We start from the raw sequence: 27,110 nt of genomic DNA on the forward strand, positions 1-27,110 counted from the left end.
TAGGAGAACACATTTGTTTAGACTGTGCTATAGAAAACTGCTCACTTAAAGTGATAAATGGTTTTTCAGGGGCATAGAATTTGCTTATCAAGCTTAGAACATTGATCTCATTGACTTTGACCTGTATTTTGTTCTAATTAAATCGACTAATACAAAAACTGTATGTTCTCTTCTCGTGTTGAAATATTTCTTTATTTAGATCTTAATCCTTGCAAAGTTTTTGCAAGTTTAAAAAGTAAATGATATTGCCCTGGCCTGTGCGTCTCAGTTGGTTAGAACATCGTTCCATACACCGAAAAGGTTGTGGGTTTGACTCCTGGTCAGGGCACATACATGGGTTGTGGGTTCAATTCCCCGTCAGGGTGCATGTGGAAGGCAACCAATCAATGTTCTTTCTTGAATCGATGCCCCCCCCTCCATTCGCCTCTCTCTAAAGTCAATAAAACCTGTCCTCTGGTCTGGATTAAAAAAAGAAGACAAAAAGTAAATGGTGTTTATAAGAGATTTACTAAAAAGATTTTTTTAAACAAGTATTTTTTTTTTAATCCTTACCCAGAGATATGTTTCCATTGATTTGAGAGAGAGAGGAAGGGAGAGAGAGAGAGAGAGAGGAACATTGATGTGAGATAGAAAGATCCATGGGTGCGTCTCGCACTCACCCCAACTGGGGATGGAAGCAGCAACCTCGGAATGCGCCCTGACTGGGAATTGAACCCGCAACCTTTTGGTGTATGAAACCACATTCCAACCAACTGAGCCACCCGGCTAGAACTAAAGAAATTATTTCAATACCCAAAGCAAAGCCTCAATTCTTGCGCACTGGCAGCCTGTGGAGCACACTAACTTCCGGGGCCTAAAGAAGAAAAAAGGGTAGCAAATGGGCAAGCTATTCCCATCTCTTCCTTCATCTGATCACTGACACTCAGCTTTCTCACTTCAGTTATACTGTTCGGTTTTTAGGTGGAGGCCCAGCTAAAAATCTCTGTTCATTAGGGACCGGAATTCAGCAGCTGGCAGGAACTCAGTAGCCAAAGAATCACTGTATTGTGTCATGGGCAAAGCAATCAGAGCTGGTAGCATAACAGTCCTACAGACATCAGAGCCCAGTGTCACCTGCAGAAGTCACTAAACACAGAGCTGGACCCCTCCTCTGCCCTAAACCCAAACCCCATCTCACAGACAGCCCCGTGACATCCCACTTGTTGTCATTAGTGAGCCACCAGGAAAAGCAGCCCCCCATCTGGGTGAGCAAAGCAGAGAACAGCTACAGAGACCTGACAGGGCTCTTCTGGCCACTACATTTGTAATGACCAGAAAGAGGCTCGCAGAAGCACACTGAGCAAATGTTCTAGAAAAAAACAGGATGAGGGAGGAGTCTCAGCTTATTATTCTGAAATCTGCTGAGTGGTAGACTTTGTAAACGTCAAGGGTTCCTTGGAAATCGCTGAACTTTGTCACCTTCCACAGACTGTGCATACGACTGTGAGTACCAGATCCCCATAAACTAAACAGTAGCTGTGGCTGTTATCAGCTCAATGTCAAAGATATTACTGGTACAAAGATACATGATTAAATTAAAATTAATTTTCCATACACAGTTACAAATTTCATTATTGGTTGATTTTAAATTTCCCAAAACAGCCCTTGCCTGACATCATTATTTTGAGAAAATAATAGCAAGAGGAGGTTACAAATTACAGGATTGATGAAAACAAGGGAGTCTTCAAAGAAGAAACTCCATTAACATGTGCAAATTAGTCCTTTGTTTCTGAGAAGCTCAAATTCTTACCTCTTTAATCCATCTTCATTCCTAGTCCCTCACAACCCAATAATTCCACTCATCATGGAACGTTTTTGTACTTGTCTTTAGGGAACCTCACAGCGTCATCTTACCTGTGTGTACTTTCATCAAGGCAATGAAATGTTTCATGATTAGCAGGGAAGAGGTCGTCATGAAATATGTACCCACTCTGGCCCTAGCTTAGAGACTTTCAAACACGAGGGACTCAAAAACTATGTGTTGATTGAGGGAAAGAATGATGGCTTTACCCTGAAGATTCAGAGGAAACAGTTCATCATCTTCACCCTTCAGTCGTGAAAGGCAGGGGTATTCAGTCACCCACTGCCATAAAACCGTTCAAAGTAGGCCACACATTTTGGAATATTTTATTTATTATGCCCTATACTGTTACTGCAAGAAATGTCACAGAGGATACTCACAAGCTGGCCAAGTGTTCCAAAGTACAGCAGGGCTCAGGTGAGGTGTCTAATGCAATGTCATGAAACAGTGAGGGAGTTACCGGACCAGCTAAGAACTTTGCCTCTTGATTACTTAAGACACAGTAGTTAAGCATTGGGAGCAGAAACTATTGGTATCTCCCAATAGTATCCACTTTCCTCTCCTCTTAGTAACAGAATCCTGTGTTTTTATTTTTTTGTTTTTATTTTATTTTTTAAAAATATACCTTTATTGATTTCAGAGAGAGGAAAGGAGAGGGAGAGAGAGAAAGACAGAAACATCAATGATGAGAGAGTCATTGATCGAGCCCACAACCCGGGCATGTGCCCTGACCGGGAATCGAACCTGATCGCCTGGATCCCAGGTCGACGCTCAACCGCTGAGCCACGCCCGGCCGGGCAGAATCCTGTGTTTTTCACTGGCCAATGCCCAGCTTCAATAACGGCTTCATCTCTCGGCTTCCCCTACAGCCGGTGGAGCCATCTGACTACTCTCTTGCTAGAGGGATGGACGTGGAGTGTCTGATAAGCGTCTCTAAAGGGATGGGTCTTACATTCTTCCTTTCCTGGAGGGAGTTTGGACCAGGAGATGAGATGGAGTCTCAAATGGGAACAAACCCAGGATTCTGTGGCTTGTGAAGTCACCATGTGAGGCCTACACTGCTCGCGGTTCTTAACCTGAGAGAGAAATAACCACTACCTTGTTTCAGCTCCTGTTGTTGTGTTTCCCTGTCTTTTAGAGCTTAATCAAATCCTAACTGACAGATCATCTCATCCCAGCGACTTTTTACCATTTTTTCACTTGGGTGTTTAGTTTTTTGATATATAAGAGCGGTTTTTATATTTTTCCCATTTATTGTTTATCTTTAAATTATTTTTATATGTACAAAGGTCTTTTTTATTCAATTTTATCAGTCTTGTCTATAGTATATTTTCCCCCTTAATATATGCTAATGGAGGTCTCAAATCAGAAGTACATTTGCCTATGTGTTTACCTAGTTCTTTTATGGTTTTATTTTTAACATTTTCTCTTTAATTCATATCAACTTTGCTTTGGTGAATGCCATGAGGCAGGGACCTAATTTCCCTTTTCAGGTAGTTGCCTTATTATTAAATAATTCTAATTTTCCATGCCTTGAAATATCATGTTTATTGCTGCCAAAATCTTCCCCAAAAGTGCTATTTCTTGGACTCTGTGTTTTACTCTATGGATCTATATCTCCATTCCTGCACCGTCAATTATTTTATTCTTTTAAATAAATTTTAACAGCACTTCTGTTTTGTAATGTATTCTGGTATCAAATACCCTTCTTGTTACTGTTTTAGGGAATTCTGTTGGTCAGCCTCATGACATTTATAATTATCTTGTTGAATTAAAACAATGTCATTGGACCTCTGATTGGAATTACATTAAACTTGAATACTTATTCAGAGATAACTTCTCCACAACATTAAATCATCTTTTAAATAAAATTTTTATTCTTTATTTGTATTCTTAATTTGTTATTGATTTCTAGTATTATTGTATTACAATGAGAGTTTATAGCTGTTTTGATTTCTCCTATGTTCATATGTATTGAGCTACACTGTAGAGTGATATGATATCAGTTTTTATAAATGATTCCTAAAGAGATAGTTTAGATTCTCTGTAAGCTACAAAGTTCAACACACATGTGCCTCAACATCTTATTTTTTTATCTTTACTTGCCTAATATAAAGTTTTCAACTATTATTATTTTACCAGTTTATCTTTCTGTTTCTTTTTAAAATTTCTCTGACTTTGAAAAATTCTTTCTTCTACCCAAGGGTTGACAAACTAAGACCTCTGGCGCGATAAACCCTGCAGCCTGTATTTGTAAATAATGTTTTATTGGAACACAGTCACACAATCATTTATCTGTTGTCTAGGGCTACATTCCCCCCGCAACTGCAGAGTTCAGTAGTTACAACACAGACTGTATGGCCCACAAAGCTGAAAACACAGGGGTTGGCAAAAGTAGGTTTACCCTTGTAATCGAAACAGTTTATTCTTGTATTGTTATTAATGAAGGCCGGTGATTTGAACACTTACGAGATTATACCTAAATGCACTGTGCCACTGTGACATTCTTTTGAGTTAATAAAGCTATTGTAATGATCACCACCTGCATGTCTTTTTCTATATGAACAACTGTAAATCTACTTTTGCTCACCCTAGTATTTACTATATGTGTCTTTTTTTAAAAATAACTTATTGCGGTAACATTGGTTACTAGCCTTATATAAATTTCAGATGTACAACTTTATAATGTCTTGTATAGTCTATTATGTGCTCACCACCTGAAGCCTATTAATAAGACAAGAAATAACAAGTGTTGGAGAGGGTGTGGAGAAAAGGGGACTCCTGGGCACTGCTGGTGGGAACATAAATTGGTGCAGCCACTGTGGAAAACAGTGCAGAGGTTCCTCAAAAAATCAAGAATAGAGTTACCATATGACCCAGTGATCCTTCTTCTGGATATCTACCAGAAACATTTGAAAACATTTATTTGTAAAGATAAATGTACCCTATGTTCATTATTATCTGTTTCTTGAAAGAAAAAGTTTACCGTGTTTGGCTGAAAATAATCTATGTTTTATTTGTCCAGGTTAACACTCACTCCTCGACTATATACTAATTTTAGTTTATTTGTTTTCAGTAATTTAATAACATAATTTTAGAATATATGTATTCACTTAGAATGCCATCTATTTTTTGTCACTTTCAGCCCATCTCAGGTAACTCCACTTTTTCCAAGTACATTCAAACACACATATGCATATAGAATACCTCCCCCAAATAATTTGTCATTATTTTTCCAATTGAGAACAAGCTCTATATGCTTCTCTGCAAATTGTTTTCTGAATTAATTTCACATCCATCCTGGAGACTGAATATAGGACCTAATTAAGTCTTTTTGATTACTGCGAAATAGTTTATAGTGTAGGTATCTTACCACTTCTGCAGAGGCCACACAATTTTACATTCCCACCAGCAATGTACAAGAGTTCAAATTTCTCTACATGCTCACCAATACTTTTTCCTGTTTTTTAAAAAATTATTAAAGCCATCCTAGGAGGTGTGAAGTGAGTTTGATTTGCATCTCCCAGATGAATAGTTATGTTTAGCATCTTTTCATGTGTTTATTGGCCATTTGTATCTCTTTTTTGAAGAAATATCTAAGTCCTTTATCCATTTTTAAATTGGGTTGTCTTTCTACTGTTAAGACTAACAGCTGAAATTACCTTAAAAGAATTATTTATTTTTAGTTCAGGGACTCAATAGATTTTTTTTTAATTGTCCATTTTCTAAACGGGCTTCTGGAATTGAATTTCTGTACTTAACTACATTTATCTCCGATGCTACCTCTTTCCCTTGCCTCGTAGGGAACCAGAGGCTACTGCTGGATACAGCACTTAGAGTAAACCAACCTCCCCAGCACAGCAGACACTCTGGTTTCCACAATCCAGTGGATCAGTTTGTCTTCTGATCTGTTACAATGTCAAGATCCACAGTGAATTTGTATAGTTAAAATGGAAAAAAGTATGGAGGTTACTCATAAAATTAAAAATAGAACTACCATATGATCCAACAATTCTATTTCTGGGACTATATCCAAAGGAAATGTAATCACTATGTGGAAGAAGAGATGTCAGCACCGCCCCGGTTATTGCAGCATTATTTACAGTAACTAAGACCTGTTACAACCTGTATCCATCAACATACAACTAGATAAAGAAAATGTTATTTATACATGTCCTGCCACAGGGCTGGACCTTGAGGACATTATGTTAAGTGAAATAAGTCATACAGAGAAAGACAAATACTGTTGACCTCACACATAGGAATCTAAAATACAAACTCATAGAAAAAGAAATCAGATTTGTAGTTGCCAGGGCCACAGATTAGGGGGTTGGGGAAACTGGATGGAGGTGGTCAAAAGTTATAAATTAAGCAAGTACTGGAATGTGATGTACAGCATGGTGACTATATTTAGTAATACTGTATTGTATATTGGCAAGTTGCTAAGAGAACAGATCTTAAAAATTCTGATCACGGGGAAGAAAAAATATTTTTTGTTACTATGTGAAGTGATGAATGTTAATTAAATTTATTGTGGTAGTTATTTCACAATATACACATTATCAAATCATTAGGCTGTATATATTAAATTTATACAATGATATGTAGCAATCATATCTCAATAAAAATTAGAAGAAAAATTCACAAAGGTAATCTCTAGTTTACTATCATGAATGCAAGTGTAAAGACATAATGCTACCATTTCAATGTTGCTTGAATGTAGTCACCATCCTATGATCCTTCTTTGAAATGAGTATGAGTTTGGGTGTGAACATCTTGCCTGTTTTTCTTTAAATAACATTTGCAGTTATAGGGCAAGTCAACACAATATTACTGGTAATATTAAGGTGGGTAAGTGATTTTTAAGCAAAATTTCCCAATTTAAAGAAATGTAGTACAAAATGAAAGTACATTTTATTTGTACAGAAAGTGATTTTGAAATCTTTTTTGTTCAAAGATGAATGCCAACTCTTAAGGTTAATTCTTTCAACAACTCTAAAATGTGTTTTAAATATTGTTTACTGTAAAAACTTTTTACGCATATGTGTATAGTACTTCAGCCATCAAACTAAAAGAAGAACATTGAAAATTGGGAATCTACACAAATTTGATTCCTTAACTAAAATATTATTGAAACATAGTCATACAGTAAATAGGGTAAAATTCCATTTTTAAAAATTACTTGTAAGTTCTTAGTGATTTAGAGAAGCCGTCAAGTTAGTGTCTAAGAGTCCATGGCAATTTGGAGTGGGTTGCATACTTCTGTAAAAGGTTAGAAGGCGCTAACACGCCTAACAGCGCCGGCTCGGTGCAGAGTGAACACTGTGGCTTGTAGTTTTCTTCGGGAGAATTCCCCTCTCTGGGAGACAGAATCCACTGTGAACTCTGGCCTGGGGGGTTCCCTCCCTGCTGGAACAGAAAGCTCTCACTCAAACAAGTCACCTGACGGTAGGCGGTTCTGTAGGGAGTCAATTCATCAGGTAGCCCCAAGTGGTATCAGAATTAGTCTGCGGGGGTCTCCCCTCACCTGCTAAAAGGCAGGGTAACCGCTAAGCCGCGTATTTCAGAAAAGGCAGCTTAACTTTGTGTGGGTGGGTGGCCCCGTGAAGGGAGGAAAAATCAGCTCAGGGAGCATTGCATGCTCAGGTGGAGCAGGTCCCTCCCGCTCGGAGTCCCTGCAGCTGGCAGGGCCTCTTCCAAATGAGCAAGCAGGCACAGGAGGGGCTGCCGCTCTCATTTATTCTTAAAGGTTTGGGGTTTTTACACTTTTATTTTTAGTAGCACAAACTGGGCTGAAGAAATGTTGCCCTGAGAAGGACGTTTGGAAGATCAGAGTGAACCAGAGTAAATACTGTTTTACTCTGGAAAGCGTTCCTTCCCTTTGCAATCTCTGGCGAGGGGCATTAGGAGGATGAGTTTGAATAAACTGGAATTCTGAGTTAAATATAGAGTTGAAGTTATAATCACTTATTTTCACATATTTATTTTCAAGAATATAGCACTGGCTTAGAAGTAAGGACTGCCATACTCTTTATTTTCTTAAAGCCTAACAGGTATTTTCAACCAAAGTTTGTTATGCTAACCACATTTTTCATACTAACTCTGAAATCTAGTGTGTATTTTACACTTACAGCATATCTTATATTGGACTAGCCATTTTGAAGTCCTCAGTAGGATTATTAACTATTAAATTGGAACTATTAACTACCAATAACTAACTATTAAGTTGGAAAATGCAGTTGTAGTTCCTGTCTGGGCGAACTGACCACAGCATACGGACTAAAGCGGAACTTGCCCAGCCGGCTTTCCAGAATGCTCGGCACTGCCATCCCTTCAGGGGCTCCTACCCAGTGAGTGCCAGAGCTACAGGTTAGATCTGCAACTTGAGTAGTTCTCTTGGTGGGAGCCCACCACCGCGAGCCACCACTGTTACCGGACATGACAGAGCAACTTCCTGCGGACTATTGTGGGTAGTGAGGCAATGCTTAGGCCTGTTGCTGAATTTCCCAACACAGCTTTAGTTTTCTGTTTCAAAATCAACTCATTTTCTGCAGTAGTAGAATCAATTTATTCAAATACATTTAAAAATAGAAATCCAATATATAAAGAGAGATAAATAAGCATTAATATAAATTTAAAGAAACATTTATTTGATAAAATAGCGAAGGTATTTGCAGGCAATGAAAATCTAAACTTGAATTTCTACTTATAGTTATTTTATATTAACTTCAACATTAAGTTAACTGAGCATTTCAGACACCTTGAAGCCCACAACAATCTGAAAACTAATTGGTTTTAGCCTCAAGCAATCCTAAGAGACCAAGAAGAGAGAGGGGGCTGGGAGGCCCTGGCTGCCCTTCTAGTAGGAATGTTTGTCTTCCCCTTGGCCCGGGGAACAAAGACACCACTTTCCTTTTATCAAGAAATTGACCCTTTCCATCGGCCTTTCTTGAATCTACTCCCAAACTCTTGATTGTAACTTAGAGTAAGTAGCTCCCCACATTATAAGTGGTGGAATATATATCTCTTACCTTATGGCCATTTTTAATCAAGTAACTTAAATATGTTTAATAATTTTAAAAATGAGCACTTGTGCTATTTTTCTATTTTAGTATGAAGATTATAGAAGGGTAATTGTATTCTAAATCTTCATAAGTACAAGTTTACATCAATACATTTGGTACCGAGTTTTAACAGCAACGTTTGATTATCTGTGCCTGGTACCCTGCTTCCAGAGTTACCCCTAGAAATAGAGAAGTACCTGCACACATTTTAGTCTCGTAAATTAGTTTCTAAGGCAATGGCAGCCAATTTTTTTTTGGAAGGGAGATTATAGACATCAAACAGTGCAAAGAATGTAATAAAAATCTTTACTTTCCCTAAAAGAAAGCAGGTAAAGCGAAGTGTTACCCCACATCCTTTCTAGAGCATATACATAAGATGAGGAGGAGTCTTTAAAAAAATCCAAATAGCTAGCCTGGCCTGTGTGGCTCAGTGGTTGAGCATCAACCCATGAACCAAGAGATGGCTGGTTCCATTCCCAGTCAGGGCACATGCCCAGGTTGTGGGCTCGATGCCCAGTAGGGGGCGTGCAGGAGGCAGCCAATAGATGATGTTTCTCTCTCATCCATGTTTCTCTCTCTATCCTTTCTCTTCCTCTTTCTAAAATCAATAAAAACATATTTTTTGAAAATCTAATGATCTAAAACAGGAGAAAAATTTGCCCATAAACGTGGTGTTTGTTTATTGAAATTTCAAGAATATAGGCACATCAATCAATAATCGTCTCCACCCTGGCCCCTCACAGTGCAGCCCGGGCCCAGCATCGTGGTCACGTGGAGCCTCAGGTCAGCGGAGGGACTGAACCTTTATTCCAGGGCTACAAGGGAAGACACTTCTTCACTTTTAAAAGACCCACTAAGTGACAGCTAGAGTGTTTGATTCAGACTTGTTTAAGAACCTTTAAGTATTTTGATGTGGCGATGTTTTAAAGAAAGAAAGTGAAGAAACAAAGGTATTTTTGCTTTCTTTAGAAATTATTTCTACGTGAACCATTTGGAATTGTAAAAATATTCCACTGAGAGCATTTCCTACTCAGACTGCTGTGTATTTGTGACTTTATTTTATCTTTAAAAAAATATATTTTGATTGCTTTTTAGACAGAGGAAGGGAGAGGGTAGAAAGAGACAGAAACTTCGATGAGAGAAGCATCATCTATCGGCCGCCTCCGCAGGCCCCCGACTGGGGATGGAGCCCAGAGCCCGGAATGTGCCCTGATGGGCACCGAGCCACCACCGCCTGCTTCAAGGTCGACGCCCAGCCGCTGGCCGGGCTGTGTATGTCATTTAAAAATTATACTACAAATAGAGAAATCAAATATGCACATCATGAGTTCTACAATATGATTTAAGGTTCAAATGAAGGCACTGTGGATATTTTTAAAAAGATAACCAATAATATAAAAAAAGTTTGAGCTCTTTATGAGTGAAGGATGTACTCTTAGTACATAGCCCAAACCCAGTAATTAAAATAAAAGGAAAACATATTATGAAACCACAAGTACAAAAGATCTTAAAATATTAGTTTGATTTCAAAACTTTCTCTCTCCAAAATGACAGGGGAAAACAAATCACTAAAAATCAAATATTTTAATCTTGGTCTATGCTCAAGGATTTATTCTAAAACTTTCATTACATTGTAAATCATTTCAGTAAAATTTAAATGTGTTTACATATAAACCACATTGTCCTTAGAAGATATAATTCCCCCCTTTTCCGTTTTTATAGATAAAAAGGCAGATTAAGTTGATGAGGTGCCTTGGTAATTTACCCCTCTCAGCAACTATAGTTTAACCCTAGAGATTTACTGCTACCTAGTAAATTAAGACAATATAAGAAAAGAGTCAGATGATGTTGCTTTTAATTCCCCAGCTTAATATGTATAAATAACAACTCTAATGAAAGGCAAGCAGATTGGGTATTTGAATAAGACATGTGCATAACTTCTTACAACTATTTAAATTATACAGACAGATGGAAACTTTCATCCTAAAAATTACAGTGAACAGAATTGTCAAAGTCTCCACAGTGAACTATCTTAAATTTAGTCCTGGCTACCAATCCACTGTAGGAAACAGGGTGCATCTAGGGTAGGGAAGGCCCTATAATGATCCATGATTTTCTGCAGAACTTAAACCTTATACCACACAGAAATTTTTCTTACATTCATAACAGCTAAAACAAATCTGCAGATTAGTCTGGTTACAATGATATTAAAAGTTCGTGAAAATATTTTTAGTAAGGAAATGCAAGTCTGACAGCACACTCACAAAAACCACATTTTTTAAAACAAGGCAGCATGCAATACAGAGTGCAAACAAAAGCTGCACAAAATATGTAGAGAGTGAGGAGCACCAATACGTTCAAGCACCATGTTTATTTATTCTCTCTTCCTGATGTGAAGACATTTGTACACACAGGTGTCAACTATTGCAACGCCAAGAACTATAAAAAAGCAGAAAACAAATTACATGTAACTCTGAAAACTATTACCAAGGTTCAAAATCTAGCACAAGAAATTACTATTGGTAACATTTCAGTAGGCAGCAATATTATTTTATTTAAGCATATGTACATTCATATTCCATCTGGACTCTTCACTCTCTAAATGCAATTCCATGGAATCACTTAAAGAGTCCACAGTAAGCCAAACAGTACTTGCTTAATTTAGAATATTACTCAAAGCATATTGGGGATATTTAGGGTTTGTTACTAAGTGGACATATAGAGCACAAAAGAATATACAATCACGAACACAGGGTAGAATATCATATAAAAGGTCAGGTGTTTCTAGACTGGTTTACTTAATTTCAAGCTATAAAAACTGTAGAAACTAGAAAAATCACTTAAAAGTGCCTTCATTCACATTAATATTTTGATTTAAGTGGTATCCAAGTTTGGTACACTCACGTACAATAAGAACAACCACAGCAATAAGACTTCCATCTGAGAAAAAAATAAAACCAGTTCGAAGATAACTGAGCACACGTGGGTCTCCAGGTGGCAATTACATTTTAATTCTGATCAGGTCATCTATAAACTACAGCAAAGAAACAGTTTATCAATCCAGTTTAGTGTGACTGCTAGTGAGTCCAGCGCATTTTGATCACAGAACCCTTCTAATTGGATTTCAGGCTTAGGTACTAACTTGTGAAATTTTTAATAACAACCTCACTTATTATTCTGTGCTGTAGTAACCCCGCCAGGTTATAAAAATAGGAATTAATATAAAAATTAGGAGAGGTTATGATAAAAATTAGAATTTACTAGATTAGAGGAGAATTATTTTAAGACATACTGTCCCATGAGAGCTGGTTTAGTTTAGTACTCAGTCTCTCGTTCTTATGATTTTGTTAGGAATTTCATTTCAGTTGTTCCCCAAAAGTGCATCTGTGGAATGTCTTTAATGAAGTTCTTTCAATTGAATAGACATACCTATCTTGCAGTCTAGACAAATAATGAGTTCTCTTATCTATCCTTCCTTATGCACCCCCACCCCCACCCCCAAATTAAGACAATCTCAATTACCTAGAACATTCTAAAAAGGCAAATGAAACACCAGGGCATATGGACAAATTATGCATAGAAACTTAAACATGCATTTTGGGCTGCCCAGAGAGCAAGAAATAATACTACAAAATCTTAAATCTTAGAAACGTTGCTCAGTAGTACCTCTGCTTCCAAACTGCCATTATTTTTATTAAATTTGTATAGGTCAAAATAACCAATGTCATGTTTATCTCAGCTCTTTTTACCTCATAAAAAATTATCAAGTGTTTAATGAGTTAAATGGCTTTGGATTTACTGGTACAGTGACAGTTTGACCATAGTGTTCAGAGGGAAACCATAACAGGCCTAAGGTGCATTTTATAAAAAGACTAACCTTACTAAACTACTCTAACAAAAAGAAAAGGAATACACATTTTTCTTCATTTAGTCAACAAAACTCCTGATATTTCATTTAACTGTCACCACTATACTTGACCCTTTCCTTTAACATGTATCGTGTGAACTATGTGAGCCTACATAAAGTGTGATGCACAGCCTGTTTTAGGAAAAAACAGCCCAACTTAGAGTACATTAAGGCTTGTGTACACAAGGTTTGAATAGAAAGGAAATTTATTTACAAAGTGCCATTACAAAATAATACCATCACATGGAAAGCAAGTTAGGTTTTATATGTTTTAACCTACAAATAAACACAGCAAGTTGAGAAAGTTACCTCACCCTACTAGGAATTCAATTTGAGGGACCTCTTAAAAACTGTATTATCTACATGTGTCTCCATATTACTGCTTACATTTGTCATGGTATCTGCACTATTAAAATAAATACAAATGTCAATTATTCCATGACATGTTGTTTCTCCTCTCACTACAGATAATTGAAATATAGTATTTCCATGTAGAATTCTAAGTTCTCATAATGGAGTGTAATTAATAACCAAAATAATACCTAAATCATTGGCACTATTTGGTGATTCCTTACTGGGAGCAGAACTTCCTACAGGAAAAAATAAGAAAATAATTTTAAAAAGAAATGAAAAATAGTAAAGCTTACAGACTCCTAAATTCATAGGTTTTGATTTTTTCCCTTAATACAATATCTCTTATAATTTTATTTTCCTCATATAAATTATATTAAAGTTTCTCATTTAAAGTAGTATCATTAAACATTATGAATTTATATTCATTATCATCAGCATTCTTCCTCCTCTCCAGTAACATTTCCTGTGACAATATTCTGTGGTACAGAATGCAAATTTATCATTAGTGTAGCCTCAATATTAGCCTATGGATTCACTGTGATTCTACTTATGATTAAAAGATACAGAAGGGCTTAATAAATGATTTAGAGATTATTCTCTAATGCAGAGATTTTTCAACATAATAAGGCCCATTTATGAAATACCCATAGCTAACATCATACTCAATGGTGAAAGACTGAAAGTTTTCCCCTAAGATCAGGAACAAGACAGGATGACCGAGCTTGACTAAAAGTTCCAATTAGAGCAATTAGGCAAGAAAAAAAAGCATTCAAATTGGGAAGGAAGAAAGAAAATTACCTCTGTTTTAGACGACATAATTTTTTAAGTAGAAAACTATAAAAGTTACATAAACATGCATGCACACACACTCACTTGTTTGAACTAATAAATAAATTAGGCAAAGTTGCAGTCTACAAAATCAACAAGTAAAAACGAGTTGCATTTCTATACACTAACAATGGGCAAACCAAAAGGGAAATTAAGAAAACAATTCTACTTACAATAGCATGAAAAAAGAATAAAATACTATCCTGAGCAAGTGTCAGTTGGTTGGAGTGTCGTCCTGTACACCAGAAGTCTGCAGGTTTGATTCCTGGTCAGGACATAAACCTAGGTTCTGGGTTTGATCCCTGGCGGGCCATGTACAGGAGGCAGCCAATCCATGCTTCTTCCTCGCATCCATGTTTCTCTGCCCCACCCCCTTTCCTCTCTCTCTCAACTTGTTAAACACATCCTTCGTTGAGAATTAAAAAAAAGAAAGAGCAAAATACTTAAAAAGAATCTTAATCAAGGAGGGGAAAGACTCCTCCACTGAAAACTATAGAACGTTGCTGAAAGAAATAGATGATATAAATAAATGAAAAGACATCCTGTGTTCATGCACTGGAAGACTTGGTATGGTTAAGATGTTGATACTACACAAAGCAACCTACAGGTTGTATGCAGGCCCATCACCATCTTGAATATGCATTTTGCAGAAAGAGAAAAATCCATCATATAACTCATGTGGAACCTCATGGGACTAGGCATAGCCAAGACAATCTTGAAACAGAAGAGCGAAGTTGGGAGAACTCACCTCTATTGTAGCTTCTCGAAAGCTACAGTAATCAAAACACAGTGGTGCAGGCAGAAATTCAGACAGGCCCATGGAACACAGTACGGAGCCTACAAATAAACCTTTGCTTATATGGTCAAATGATTGCATGGAAGGGTGCTAACAACATTTAATTGGGAAAGGGCAATCTTTTCAACAACTGGTTCTTGGAAACCGGAGTTTCTACACACAAAGGAAGAAATTTCACCCTTATCTTACATCATATGCAAAAGTGACTTCAAAGGGGACCAAAAATCTATACATGAGAGCTAAAACCATAAGAGTTATAGACACAAACACAGAGGAAGCTGCATGACGTTGGATATGGCAGTGGTTTTTTGGATGTGACACCAAAAGCATAGGCAACAAAAAAGTAGACAAATTTGGCTTCAGCAAAATTAAAAATTTTATCAATGGTCATTATCAATAGAGTGAAAAGACAATGCATGGAATAGGAGGAAATATCTGCAAAGAATACATCTGATAAAGGATTAATATCCAAAATATATAATGAACGCCTAAAACTTAGTGACAAAAAAAAACACCCCAAATCAAAATTGTGCAAGGACTTGAAAAGACATTTCCCCAAAAAAGATATATAAAACACCACCAATAAGCACATGAAAATAGGATCACGAATCATTAGGAAATGAAAATAAAAATGACAATGAGATACTACTTCATACACATTAGGATGACTAGGACAAGAACAACAACACAAATAACAAGTATTGGTAAAGAGGTGGAGAAATTGGAACTGTCATGCACCACTGGTGGAAATAAAAAATATGGCATGCACTGTGGAAGATAGTATGGCTGCTCCTCAAAAAGTAAACGCAGAATTACTACATGACACAACAATTCTACTCCAGGGTGTATACCCCCAAATTTGAAAAGAGGCCTCAAACAGTTACTCAAATGCCATTTTTCAGAGAAGCATATTCAGAATACCCAGAAGTTTGAAACAACCCGTGTCTATCATCAGGTGAATGGATAAAAAATGTGGTATGTACAAACAGTGGAATGTTATGCAGCCAGGAAAAGGAACAAAGTTCTGAAACATGCTACAGGAGAGATGAACCTTGTAAACGTTATGCTACGTGAGGTAAGCCAGAACACATTTTTCTAAGTGAAATAAGGCAGAAGTGATTCCACTTCTATGAGGTCCCTAAAATAGTCAAATTCAGAGAAAACTGAATAGCAATTGGCAAGGATGGGATGAGGGGGAAGTGGAGAGTTGTTGTTTAATGGGTATAATGTTTCATTTTGAGAGTTAAAAGTTTTAGGTACGAAGAAGCGATTGTTGCACAACAATGTGAATGTACTTAACGCCACTGAAATGTACACTTAAAATGGTTAAAATGGTAAAAATAACATAAAAGTTGATCTACAAAAATTAGCATAGAGAGTGGCTTGAACATTTCTGAAAAGGAAGAGTTCTGCCAGATATTAAAACATATCATTGTACTAGAGTGAAAAGTCAAAGATTTGGTGTTGGGACAGGCATGGACAGAGTTCAAGGGAACAGAGATACAACTATAAAACCCATGAATTTCATGTAAGATAAAAACTGGCACTTTAAAACTTGAAGAGAAGGCTAGACGTATATACCACTATACATTTCAGATGTAACAATCACTTAAGTGCAAAGAATGCAATCAGAATATGGTTGAAATTTTTATGTAATTTCAGCATGGGCACATCTATAGCTATTATAATGAAGACACGGCACACATAGACATTGGTGAAAAAAATAATACATCTAGCTACCTATTAATGTAAAACTTCTGCACGTATAAATGACCACTGATAAAAAAAATAGTTAAATAAATATGGTATATATTAAAGTCATTAAAAGGGTAGGGCTAAATCTAAATACAACCCCAATCTAAGACAGTAGAATTAACATTATTAAAATGTCCATACTACCCAAAGCAATCTATAGATTCAATGAACTACCTATTAAAATACCAACAGAATGTTGTACAGATCTAGAAGAAATACTCCAAAAATTTATATGGAGCCAAAAAAGACCCGGAGCAGCTGTGGCAATCTTGAGAAAGAAGAACAAAGTTGGAGGGATCACAATACCAGATATCAAGTTATACTACAAAGCCACTGTAATTAAAACAGCCTGGTACTGGCACAAGAACGGGCATATAGATCAATGGAACAGAACAGAGAACCCAGAAATTGACCCAACCCATTACACTCAGGTAATATTTGACAAAGGAGGCAAGAGCATACAATGGAGTAAAGACAGTCTCTTCAATAAATGGTGTTGTGATAATTGGACAGGTACATGCAAAAAAATAAAACTAGACCACCAACTTACACCATACACAAGAATAAACTCAAAATGGGTGAAAGGCTTTAATGTAAGTTGTGAAACCATGAAAATCGTAGAAGAAACCATAGTCAGCAAAATCTCAGACATCTCTTGTAGCAATATGTTTGCAGATACATCTCCTAGGGCAAGGGAAACAAAGGAGAAAATAAACAAATGGGACTGCATCAAAATAAAGAGCTTTTGCACAGCAAAAGGAACCATCAACAAAACGCAAAGGGAGCCCACTGTATGGGAGAACATATTTGCCAAGGATATGTCTGATAAGGGTTAATTACCAAATATATCGGGAACTCATACTACTGAACAAAAGGAAGACAAACAATCCAATTAAAAAATGGGCAAAGGACCTAAATAGACACTTCTCCAAGGTGGACATACAGATGGCCAACAGATATGAAAAAAGTGCTGAAAGTGACTAATCATCAGGTGCAAATTAAAACAACAACGAGATATCACCTCACACCTGTCTGAGTGGCTGCCAACAAGAAGTCAATAAATGCCAAGTGCTGGCGAGGGTGTGGAGAAAGGGGAGCCCTTGTACACTGCTGGTGGGAATGCAGACTGGTGCGGCCACTATGGGAAACAGTATGGAGTTTCCTCAAAAGATTAAAGATGGAGCTGCCTTTTGACCCAGTGACCCCACTTCTAGGAATATATCCCAAGAATCCGAAAACACCAATCACAAAGAACTTATGCGCCCCTATGTTCATAGCAGCTCAATTTACAATAGCTAAGACCTGCAAACAGCCCAGTGCCCACTAGTAGATGACTAGACAAAAAAACTGTGGGACATTTACACCAGGGACTACTACGCAGCTGTAAAGAAGAAGGATTCCTTACCCTTTGGGACAGTATGGAGGGGCCTAGAGAATATTTTGCTAAGCGAAATAAGCCAATCAGAGAAAGACAGGTATCACATGATCTTACTCATATGTGGAATCTAATGAACAAAATAAACTGATCAACAGAATAAATCCAGAAACATAGATGCATGGAACAGACTGACAAATCTCTGAGTAAAGGTGGGGTAGTGGGTGGGGTATGGAGAGATTAACCAAACACTTACATGCATATATGCATAACGCATGGACACAGACAATAAAGTGCTGCAAGCCTTTGGTGAGGATGTAGGGGCCAGTGGAGGGGACGGGTCAATAGGAAAAAAAGGCAGCATCTGTAATTCTTTCAACAATAAAGATAAAAAAATAAAAAAATATCTAAACAGCATGATTCCAATTCTGGTTAATTACAACAAGAACAAAAACACCCATAAAATATTTATATCTATACATATAAGGATGTTAATGTACAAAAACAGATACAAAGGCAGTTAAACTATTAAGTGATTAACTCAGGAAACAAAGTACAGAAACAGGAGACTAATATTCAGTATACTTTTGTAATATTTGAAATTTTACAGCTTTTCATTTGTATACTACTGATATAATTAAAAATTATAAATAGTAATCTCTATCCAACCATTTATCAAATCTTAAAAGAAAACTAGTAAAAATAAGGTGATGAAAAAAATCATAGAAAAAAAAATGTTGACTTCATGTTAAAAGGGCTTTAATTTATAATGAGTTCTGACAAATCAACAAAAAAATTTTTAGAAACCTAATAGAAAAATGAACTAAGAACATGCATGAATAAATAAATGTGGGCCAAAAGGAGTTCAGCTTTGTTTATAATTAAAGAAATGCAAATTAACACATAACATTATTTTTTACTCATCACTTTATGAAGTTCTTAACAATGTGAGTAGGGTAAAGAGTTACCGAAGCTGGTTTACTTGTAATTGTAGGTGTGGTTGTAACAGTAGGCTTGACACCTGGAAAAATAAATTTGATTCCATGCACCAGCTTTATCTATACAAAATTAGGGATTTAAGTGGATTTATTATTTATTTTGTGTGTGTGTGTGGTTTAATTTATTTTTTAATTTAATTTGCATTCTTTCGTGAAAGTATTATTGAGGAAATCTAGCTACTCTGTTCATCTGGATCATAACATTTTCTCAATAATCGATGCTATTTTAATCCTCAGACCTTGGTACGTTTGTTCTTGTGCAAATACAAACTTATTCTTTTGTTGTTGTTTAAAATATTACAGATGTGCCTTTTTCTCCCCAATGACACATTCCACCCCATCCCATCCTCCTCCCCAGTCCCTCTCCCTACCATTGTCCATGTCCTTGGGTTGTGCATATATGCATATAAATTCTTTGGTTACTCTCTCCCCCTCCACCCACCCACCCGCTTTCCTCCATCCCTCTGACATTCATCAGTCTGATCCATGCTTCCATGTCATTGAATCTGTTCTGTTATCAGTTTATTAAGTCCTTTAGAAAAAATCATAGAAAAAATGTTTGCTTCATATTAAAAGGGCTTTAATTTATAATGAGTCCTCACAAATCAACAAAAAAATTTTTAGAAACCTAACAGAAAAATGAACTAAGAACATGCATGAATAAATAAATGTGGGCCAAAAGGAGATTTGTTTACAATTAAAGAAATGCAAATTAACACATGACATTATTTTTTCCCCATCACTTTATGAAGTTCTTAATAATGTAAGTAGGGTAAAGAGTTATCGAACCTGGTTTACTTGTAATTGTATGTGTGGTTGTAACAGTAGGCTTGACACCTGGAAAAATAAATGATTTCACGTACCAGCTTTATCTATACAAAATTAGGGATTTAATTTAATTTTTGATTTTTTAAAAAAGATTATTTCTCTAAATGAAAAATACACATGCTTTCCTAACTTTGCAATTTTACTTCTGGGAAGTTACCTAAATGTATCTCTATACAAGTACATATGAATTTTGTATAAGAATGTTCACTATAGCTTTGTATTTTAGAATGGATATCCTAGAAATTAACTAATAAAAAATCATAAAAATAATGTATTCCAAATAAGCATATGTATCTTTAAAATATTACCCTCCAATTACTATCATACCACACAATTCTTAACCTTTTGCTTCTCACTTAGTAGCTCACAGATAGTTTTTCAAATTAGAACAATTATATCTCCCTTATCATCATCATATGTTGCTACTGATTGTTCTTGTATAGTTTTCTGACAGTCCCATGAGGAATTTTGATTTTTGATATTTAAGAAGAGATCCCTGTAGTTTACCTTCTTTATAAACATTTCTCCACAATCCTCTCTTCTCTGAAACACTGAACAGTATGTATTTAATAAATCCTCGATGAATTCTCATGGTCAGCACTTTTAAAAGAGCATATCAAAAAACATAGTATCCCACAGTCGCTTACCCACCAGGGCCATGTAAGTAAACGTGGGTGGGCTCATGAGCATAAACTTCACACCCAACCTTAACGTATCAGTCCACCAAAAACCATCTCATTCCCTCAAAACCTCATAGCACTCAACCAAGGTACTCAAGGAAGCTACCAGGTTCCAGACAGAATTATAAAAAGGTGTTCTAATTATGTCAACATACATAATTCCCCACAATCCTTTAAACTATTAGGACAACAGGAAATATAGACATTAGAAGCCAGTAACTGAAATTTGCTTGAGTTCAACACTCTTACCTTTAACAGGAAACCACGCCCACAGAAACGATGTTATTGGAATAAGTAGAGCCAAGTTAGTACCTTGTGTGAGGTGGGCCCAGGCTGAAGGTCTTCGCACTATAGCAGTCCCCTCTGGCCTACATGGGATACATTCCAAGACCCCCCAACGCCTGGAAACCTGGGGAGTGCTGAACTCTATTTATACCATGTTGTTAGTGTACATATGTAGCTATAATAAATTTAATTTCTAAATAGGCAAGGTAAGAGATGAACAACTACTAACAAAATGGAACAGTTATAACGATATCCTGTAACAAAAGCAATGTGCATGTGGCCCCTCCCTCTCAGAACATCCGATTGCGCTGCGCTACCCCTTCTCCTGGGGCTGGTGTGAGCGGCTGCGGTGCCCGCGTGGGGAAGTGTGGGGAACGCGCCCACCAGGGATGAGTCTCAGCCTGTGGACAGTGGCGGGACAGGGTGCCATTTCAGCTGCTAGTCAGAATGGCAGGGGACTAAAGCTTATTAATTACTTGTTCCTGAAATTTCTACCTAGTATTTTCAGGCCATGGTTGTGGGTCACTGAGACCTCGGAAAGTGAAACCGCTGATAAGTGGTGACTACTGTATTGCTCTTGTCTCCTGTTTATGCTGAAAACAAAGAGAAGCCAGAGATAAAAGCACTAAAATCAGAAAGACAATTTCTTCCATCATATCAAAATAATCTCCCAAGTCTTAAGCCAAGCAGTTATCAGCAGTCCGTGCAAGAAGTCCTCCATTTCATTTCAATAATTAAGGACTTTTCCTGACTTTCAGTTGCTATGAAATTTACCTCTATTGCCAAGTAAAAATGCCCAGTAAAGAGAAAAAGAATGATTATATGAGGCAGGGAGAGGTGGGGGTCTTGTTCTAGAGACAGCAGCAATTTGCCAGTTTAAATGGTACCACACGAAAAGCACAAAACCGGTTGCAGTCTAGGAAATAAAGCATCAACCTGGATCACAAAGATACCCTGTAAAGGCGTCAACAGATCGTTTAAAAAAATAACAAAATAGCAAAGTTGATGACATAGAAAACATACGTATTAAGAAAAAAGCCATGGACCTTCCTTTTCACTAACACTAATTGGAGTGATGCTGTAAGTCAAAAATAAGCTTCCTTTAAGAGCTCCCTATATGCCGGGCATTGTGCTGCTTTAAATACATCCCACTTTAACCTTCCTGTCAACCAGTGAGGAAGGCATTCAATCTTTTTATGTATTAGTAAACACTTTTGAGGCTTCCATAACACGCCCACATTTGTTCCAATGTCTGCAGACTGTGGCAAATGGCTTTAGAATCACTAGGTGTAATAACTAGGATGGCGGTAAATATGTTCTTCCTCCTTTCTTTACTGAAAAGGATGGATGAGTGTAAATGACCAGATATTTAAAGGACTTTTAAAAAATCACCACGCATTTAAAGAATTTTGAAAAACAAAAGCAGAAAGTTACCAAACCTGAGACACTGGAAATTGTAGATTTAGTACTGAGAGGTGTTGACCCTGAAAAAATATAACAAAGACAGGATCAACCACCTGGTAATTATTACTTTTTATCATTCATATGAATTATGCCTTTGGATCTTGAATTTTTTAGGTAAAAATTCCCATGCTTCACTTTACTCCAAAAAATGATGGCTATACGTTTTTACACATAAGAAATGCCCCAAACCAGAAATTTAGACACCTGTGTGATGTACATAATGTGTTAGGACCCTATGAAAACATAAATTTTATGTCGTACATTCGTCATGGAAAGGAATAGAACACCGAGTTAATTACAAAAACTGTTTCTTTTCAATTACTCCATATCATCAATATTTAATGTCAAAGCAATAAAATCTAAACAAAAAAGACACCCTTTGTACCTTTAATACATTTTGGCATCTTAGGCTCCCAAGCACTGTTAGCTCCACAGACAATAGTGCTGTTGCCTTCAAGGTAAAATCCCTTGTTGCATTCAAATGTAACTGCTGCTTTGTACAGAAATTTTTTTTGGATTCCTGACACAATTTGCCCATTCTGGACTACTGGATATTCACATTTGACCACTGAAAAGTGAAAAAGTTCAAGAATTAATGGAAAGCTGTTTTAATATAGGAAAGAAAAACTAGTACAAATTAGCAATTTCCCTTGGGAACAAAGAGGCAAGGAATGGAAGGTAGAATGATAATTTTTAAAAAATATTTTGTGCATTTTAATTCCAGTAAATAGATATAGAGACATCTAATAACCTTTTCCCACCTAGAACAGACTGTCATTATAGATGATTGGTTTCCTGTATGTTTTCCCATTACTGACAAGTTTTGAAAAAGGTCTGACTACCACATACAATTTTCAGGTAAGTTCAAAAGCAACTTTTGATGCTCTTTAGCTCTAGGAATTTTTTAAAATTTCATGCTGACACTGATTAGTACCCTGATCTTTTAGAAAGACAGGAAAGCCTCTTGTATTAAGGTAATACTTGAGCTCAAATGTAAAAAGTTGAAAAGAAGCTAGCCATGTAAACATATGCAGAGAGAAAGTCAGCAGGTATCAGCAACATACGAGAACTGGGATGTGCGAGACATAGAAAGGCCAGGGGAGGCAGGGCTGTGTTTTCCAAATATTTTGGATTAGAACTCAGAGATCAAAACCCACATTTTGTATTGTAATCTCACAGGCCTGAGATAAAGTTAAAACTTAATAATTAGCCTTTGTACCCATGTACTCAGGTATTTCCCATTCTCTTCTGCTTCTTAGAATACAGTAAAGTGCTGGGCACGACCCTCTAGCCTGATTTCAGGATCCAGCAGTGGGTTTGGCAGAATTTGGAAAAAATCACAAACAAGCAAACAAAACACTGGGCTGCGCAGTATTTACAAGGGAACATCTTATAAGATTAAATCTGAACACTACATAGGGTTCATAATGCACAGCCTTTTAAATGCATATAACCTGGCTTTCCATCAGGTATCTTTTCCCTTCAGCCTGAAGAACTTTCTTTAGCAATTCTTGTGTTGCACGTAGAGCAGTGACAATTCTTAGCTTTTATGTCAAAATATATATATTTTTAATTCTCACCTGAGGACTTGTTTTTATTGATTTCAGAGAAAGTGGAAGGGAGAGAGAGAGAGAAAGAAACATCAATGTGATAGAAAAACAGTGATAGGTTGCCTCTCCTATCCGCCTCAATAGGGGACTGAACCCACAACCTGGGTATGCTCCCTGACCAGGAATCCAACCAGCCACCATCTGGTGTGTGGGACGACATTCAAACCAACTGAGCAACACCAGCCAGGGCTTAAACTCTTTTTCTTTTTTAAAAATTTTACCTTCAGTTTTAAAAGATTTCTCCTTGACAGATTTCTGCAGCCTGTTTGTTTTTCTTTCAGTACATTACCAGATATTATTGTCTTCTTGTCTCTACAGTTCCTTGAAAGAAGTCAGCTGTCACTTCTACTTAGAGGGGTGGGGCAATGTAACATGTTTCTTTTTTTAAAATTTATTGTCTAAAATACTACAGGTATCACATTTTTCCCCGCAATTGACCCCCTTCATTTCACTCCCATCCCCTCCCCAGGTCTTTACCCCATTATTTACTGTGTCCATGGGTTAACCAAATGTCCATTTGCTTAATCTCTTCCCACCCTCCACCCCCCTTCCCTCTTTCCTCTGAAATATGATCGTCTGTTGAATGCGTCAGTCTCTGGATCTATTTACTTTGTCAGATTCTTTTGTTCATTAGCTTCTTCTTAAAGAAGACCCTTCAACTTTTCCTGTAGTGCTGGTCTGGTGGTGATGAACTCCTTTAGCTTTTGAGAACATTTAGGTATCACATTTGTTGACATGAAGATGTACATGCTATTCCTTATTGTCCTTGAAATGTCTGTAGGATATTTAGCGATGTTCTCTTTTTCATTCTTGAATCTGGTAATTTGTATCTTCTACTTTTTTTGTCAGACTGGCCATACGTTTATCCATTTTATTGATCTTCTCCAAGAACCAGGTGTTGGTTTCAATGATTCTATCTACATTTTTTCCAATTTATTGTTTTCTGTCTTTATTATTTCTTTCTCTTTCTTTGTTCTGTAGTCAACTTGCTCTTCCTTTCTAGTTCCTTAAAATGAAAGCTTAGATTCTTGATCGGAAACTTTTCTCTTGTCCTAATATACGTATTTCATGCTATGAATATCATTCTAAGCAAAGCTTTTACTGTATTCCACAAATTTTGATATTTCAATATGTTGTGGTTTCTTTAAAATTAAATTCAAAACACGTTGCAAATTCCCTTGTGACTCCTCCTTCTATTTATGGGTTAGTTAGAAGTGTCTTCATAACGTTTAAATATTTGAGAATTTTCTAGATATCTTTGTTTTGATTTCTACATACATTGCATTGTTAATGTACTGTAAATAATTTCACTTTTGAAAACAAAAAAATGTTAAACATATTGCCTAAAGATTGTTACATATGCACCTGAAAAGAGGAAATATTTTGATGTTTTTCAGTAGTTCTTTTTGTTCAACAGTCAAATACCTTCCATTGTCTCCCCACTTTTGGTCATGCTCAGATGCCTTAGGTATTGTTTTTTAAGCATAGGTAAACCTCTGAGCTATTGCAGGTTTGTTTCAGGCTACAGCAATAAATGAGTATAGAAGTAAAGCAAGTTATAGTTGCTTTGCTGGTTAAGGTATAGACTTCAATTGGCAAAAAATGCAGTATGTGTGAAGTGCAGTAAAGCGAAGCACAATTAAATAAGACATGCCCGTATGCTATGTCCACAGTTTATCAATCTTATTCGTGAGATGGTAAGTCTTTTACAATTTATTCTACCATTTCCTCTAGCGAGACAGAACTGTCATACTTCTTGTATTATAAGTTGAAACTTTCTTAAAGCCAGTGTGTATTTTTTAATGATTTCAAGTAAAAAAAATTTAATTCATGCACATACATAGTAATTAACACGGAATGCCAAGAAAACTAAAGTGGAATTATTTTTTATTCTATTTGACACATATAAAATTAGAAACAAATTTACCAGGGGGAAGATGCACATATGGCTGTTGTTATTGTTTTTTACTTCTTGACCAAAGTATTTAAAAGTTGGTAAAAGTTTCCATGCTATTTACAAATGAAAGGGAAAGAAATGGAAATATTATTACCTTTACACTCAGGAGGGTCACTACTCCATTTGTCATGCCCAGTACAAACAAGCTTGGGCTCCCCAACCAGTGAAAATTCATCTTTTCCACTGGAAGGATTACAAGTATAAGTAACTACTTCATGGTATTCAAATACATCCTGATGGCTATTGGAGTATTGTCCATTTGGTATTTTTTTAGGTGGTTTACACAAAATCCCTTAAAAAGAGAAAAAAGAGGGCAGGGAAGACAAGAGGAAAAGTAAAAGATTAAGAGAGCATTAGTAACATCCTATGAACTGCCTTCAGTAAATTCATTAACATAGGATATCTACAATCTAGTTGTAAATCCAATATCCCTTTGAAACAAAGTTTCTAAGAAGAACTGTATTTTCTCAATTCAAACCATGATTAGAGAAATGAAATTTTAGAATAAAACTCATTTTATTCTAAAAACCCATAGAAGATACCTATATGAAATACTTGTATTTATCTGTAAGGCCATGCTAAGTTTTTTCTAATCACAGGAGATGCTGACAATTTAATGAAAAAATATACTTATGATTTAGGAAAACTCAGTGCTAGCTGAGAAATGCTACATCCATTCCTGAATCAAAGTTCACAGGCATATCAAGATTTTATTATTTTTTCACTGTCATCCTTAAGAGTGTACAGTGAAACCTTCCGATTGCTTTAGACTGTTTGACAATGCAGCAGAATGGATCTGGAGGTTTTCCTGTAGGCCAGATACTGAAGAGGTGAGAAAAAATGTAAAGATATGACACTTCTCACAGTTTTGGAAGTTTTTGATCTTGCAAAAAAAAAAAAAAAAAAGTCGCATTTGTTAACCTGTATTGAGTTTATTATTTTATAAACGAGTTAATAAATAATTTTTTAAAAACTTCTCTGTTTTAATCCCAATATAAAAAATATCAATACCACTAGCCTACCTGCAGAAAATCTCTGTGGGGTCTTTGTTAATTATAAAGCATAAACGGGACCCCAGGCCAAAAGTTTGAGAACTGCTGCTCTAAATTCTAAACAGAATATTCTTACGTTCACAATTTGGGGGGTCATCATTCCATTGCACAGTATCTTCAAAAAGTTCACAGTATAGAGTTTTTGGTCCAAGTAAGTAAAAACTAAATGAGAAAAGAAATGACTATTGTTTTCTTTACCAGTTAAGAAGAATATATAATAATGAAATTTCTGTATGGTTGATTTTCTGCATTACAATAGCTTCAGGGAGAAGTTTCTTAAGTGGCATGTATTCAATGTGTTAACTAAATCTGCAATT

The 27,110-nt window shown here is 36.4% G+C and overlaps 1 protein-coding gene and 1 long non-coding RNA gene across 2 annotated transcripts in view; both read right to left on the reverse strand.

The window, feature by feature from the left end:
- Nucleotides 1-27,110, reverse strand: part of LOC107532937 (complement receptor type 2) — a 228,524-nt gene that overhangs the window by 54,979 nt on the left and 146,435 nt on the right. Inside the window, exons 17-20 of the mRNA XM_087828192.1 lie at nt 25,836-26,033; nt 22,560-22,742; nt 22,150-22,194; nt 11,282-11,343 (exon numbers count right to left, since the gene is read on the reverse strand). Coding sequence (XP_087684318.1) covers nt 11,282-11,343; nt 22,150-22,194; nt 22,560-22,742; nt 25,836-26,033 — 488 coding nt within the window. The remainder of the gene's footprint in view (nt 1-11,281; nt 11,344-22,149; nt 22,195-22,559; nt 22,743-25,835; nt 26,034-27,110) is intronic.
- On the reverse strand, nt 17,109-22,140 carry LOC148090934 (uncharacterized). The gene is made up of 2 exons (XR_015716130.1): nt 18,176-22,140; nt 17,109-17,228 (listed from the first exon to the last, which is right to left on the reverse strand). It is a non-coding gene; the product is annotated as an uncharacterized LOC148090934 (long non-coding RNA).

The sequence above is a fragment of the Miniopterus natalensis genome, chromosome 19, assembly GCF_054644295.1.
Source record: "Miniopterus natalensis isolate mMinNat1 chromosome 19, mMinNat1.hap1, whole genome shotgun sequence".
Classification (NCBI taxonomy): Eukaryota; Metazoa; Chordata; class Mammalia; order Chiroptera; family Miniopteridae; genus Miniopterus; species Miniopterus natalensis.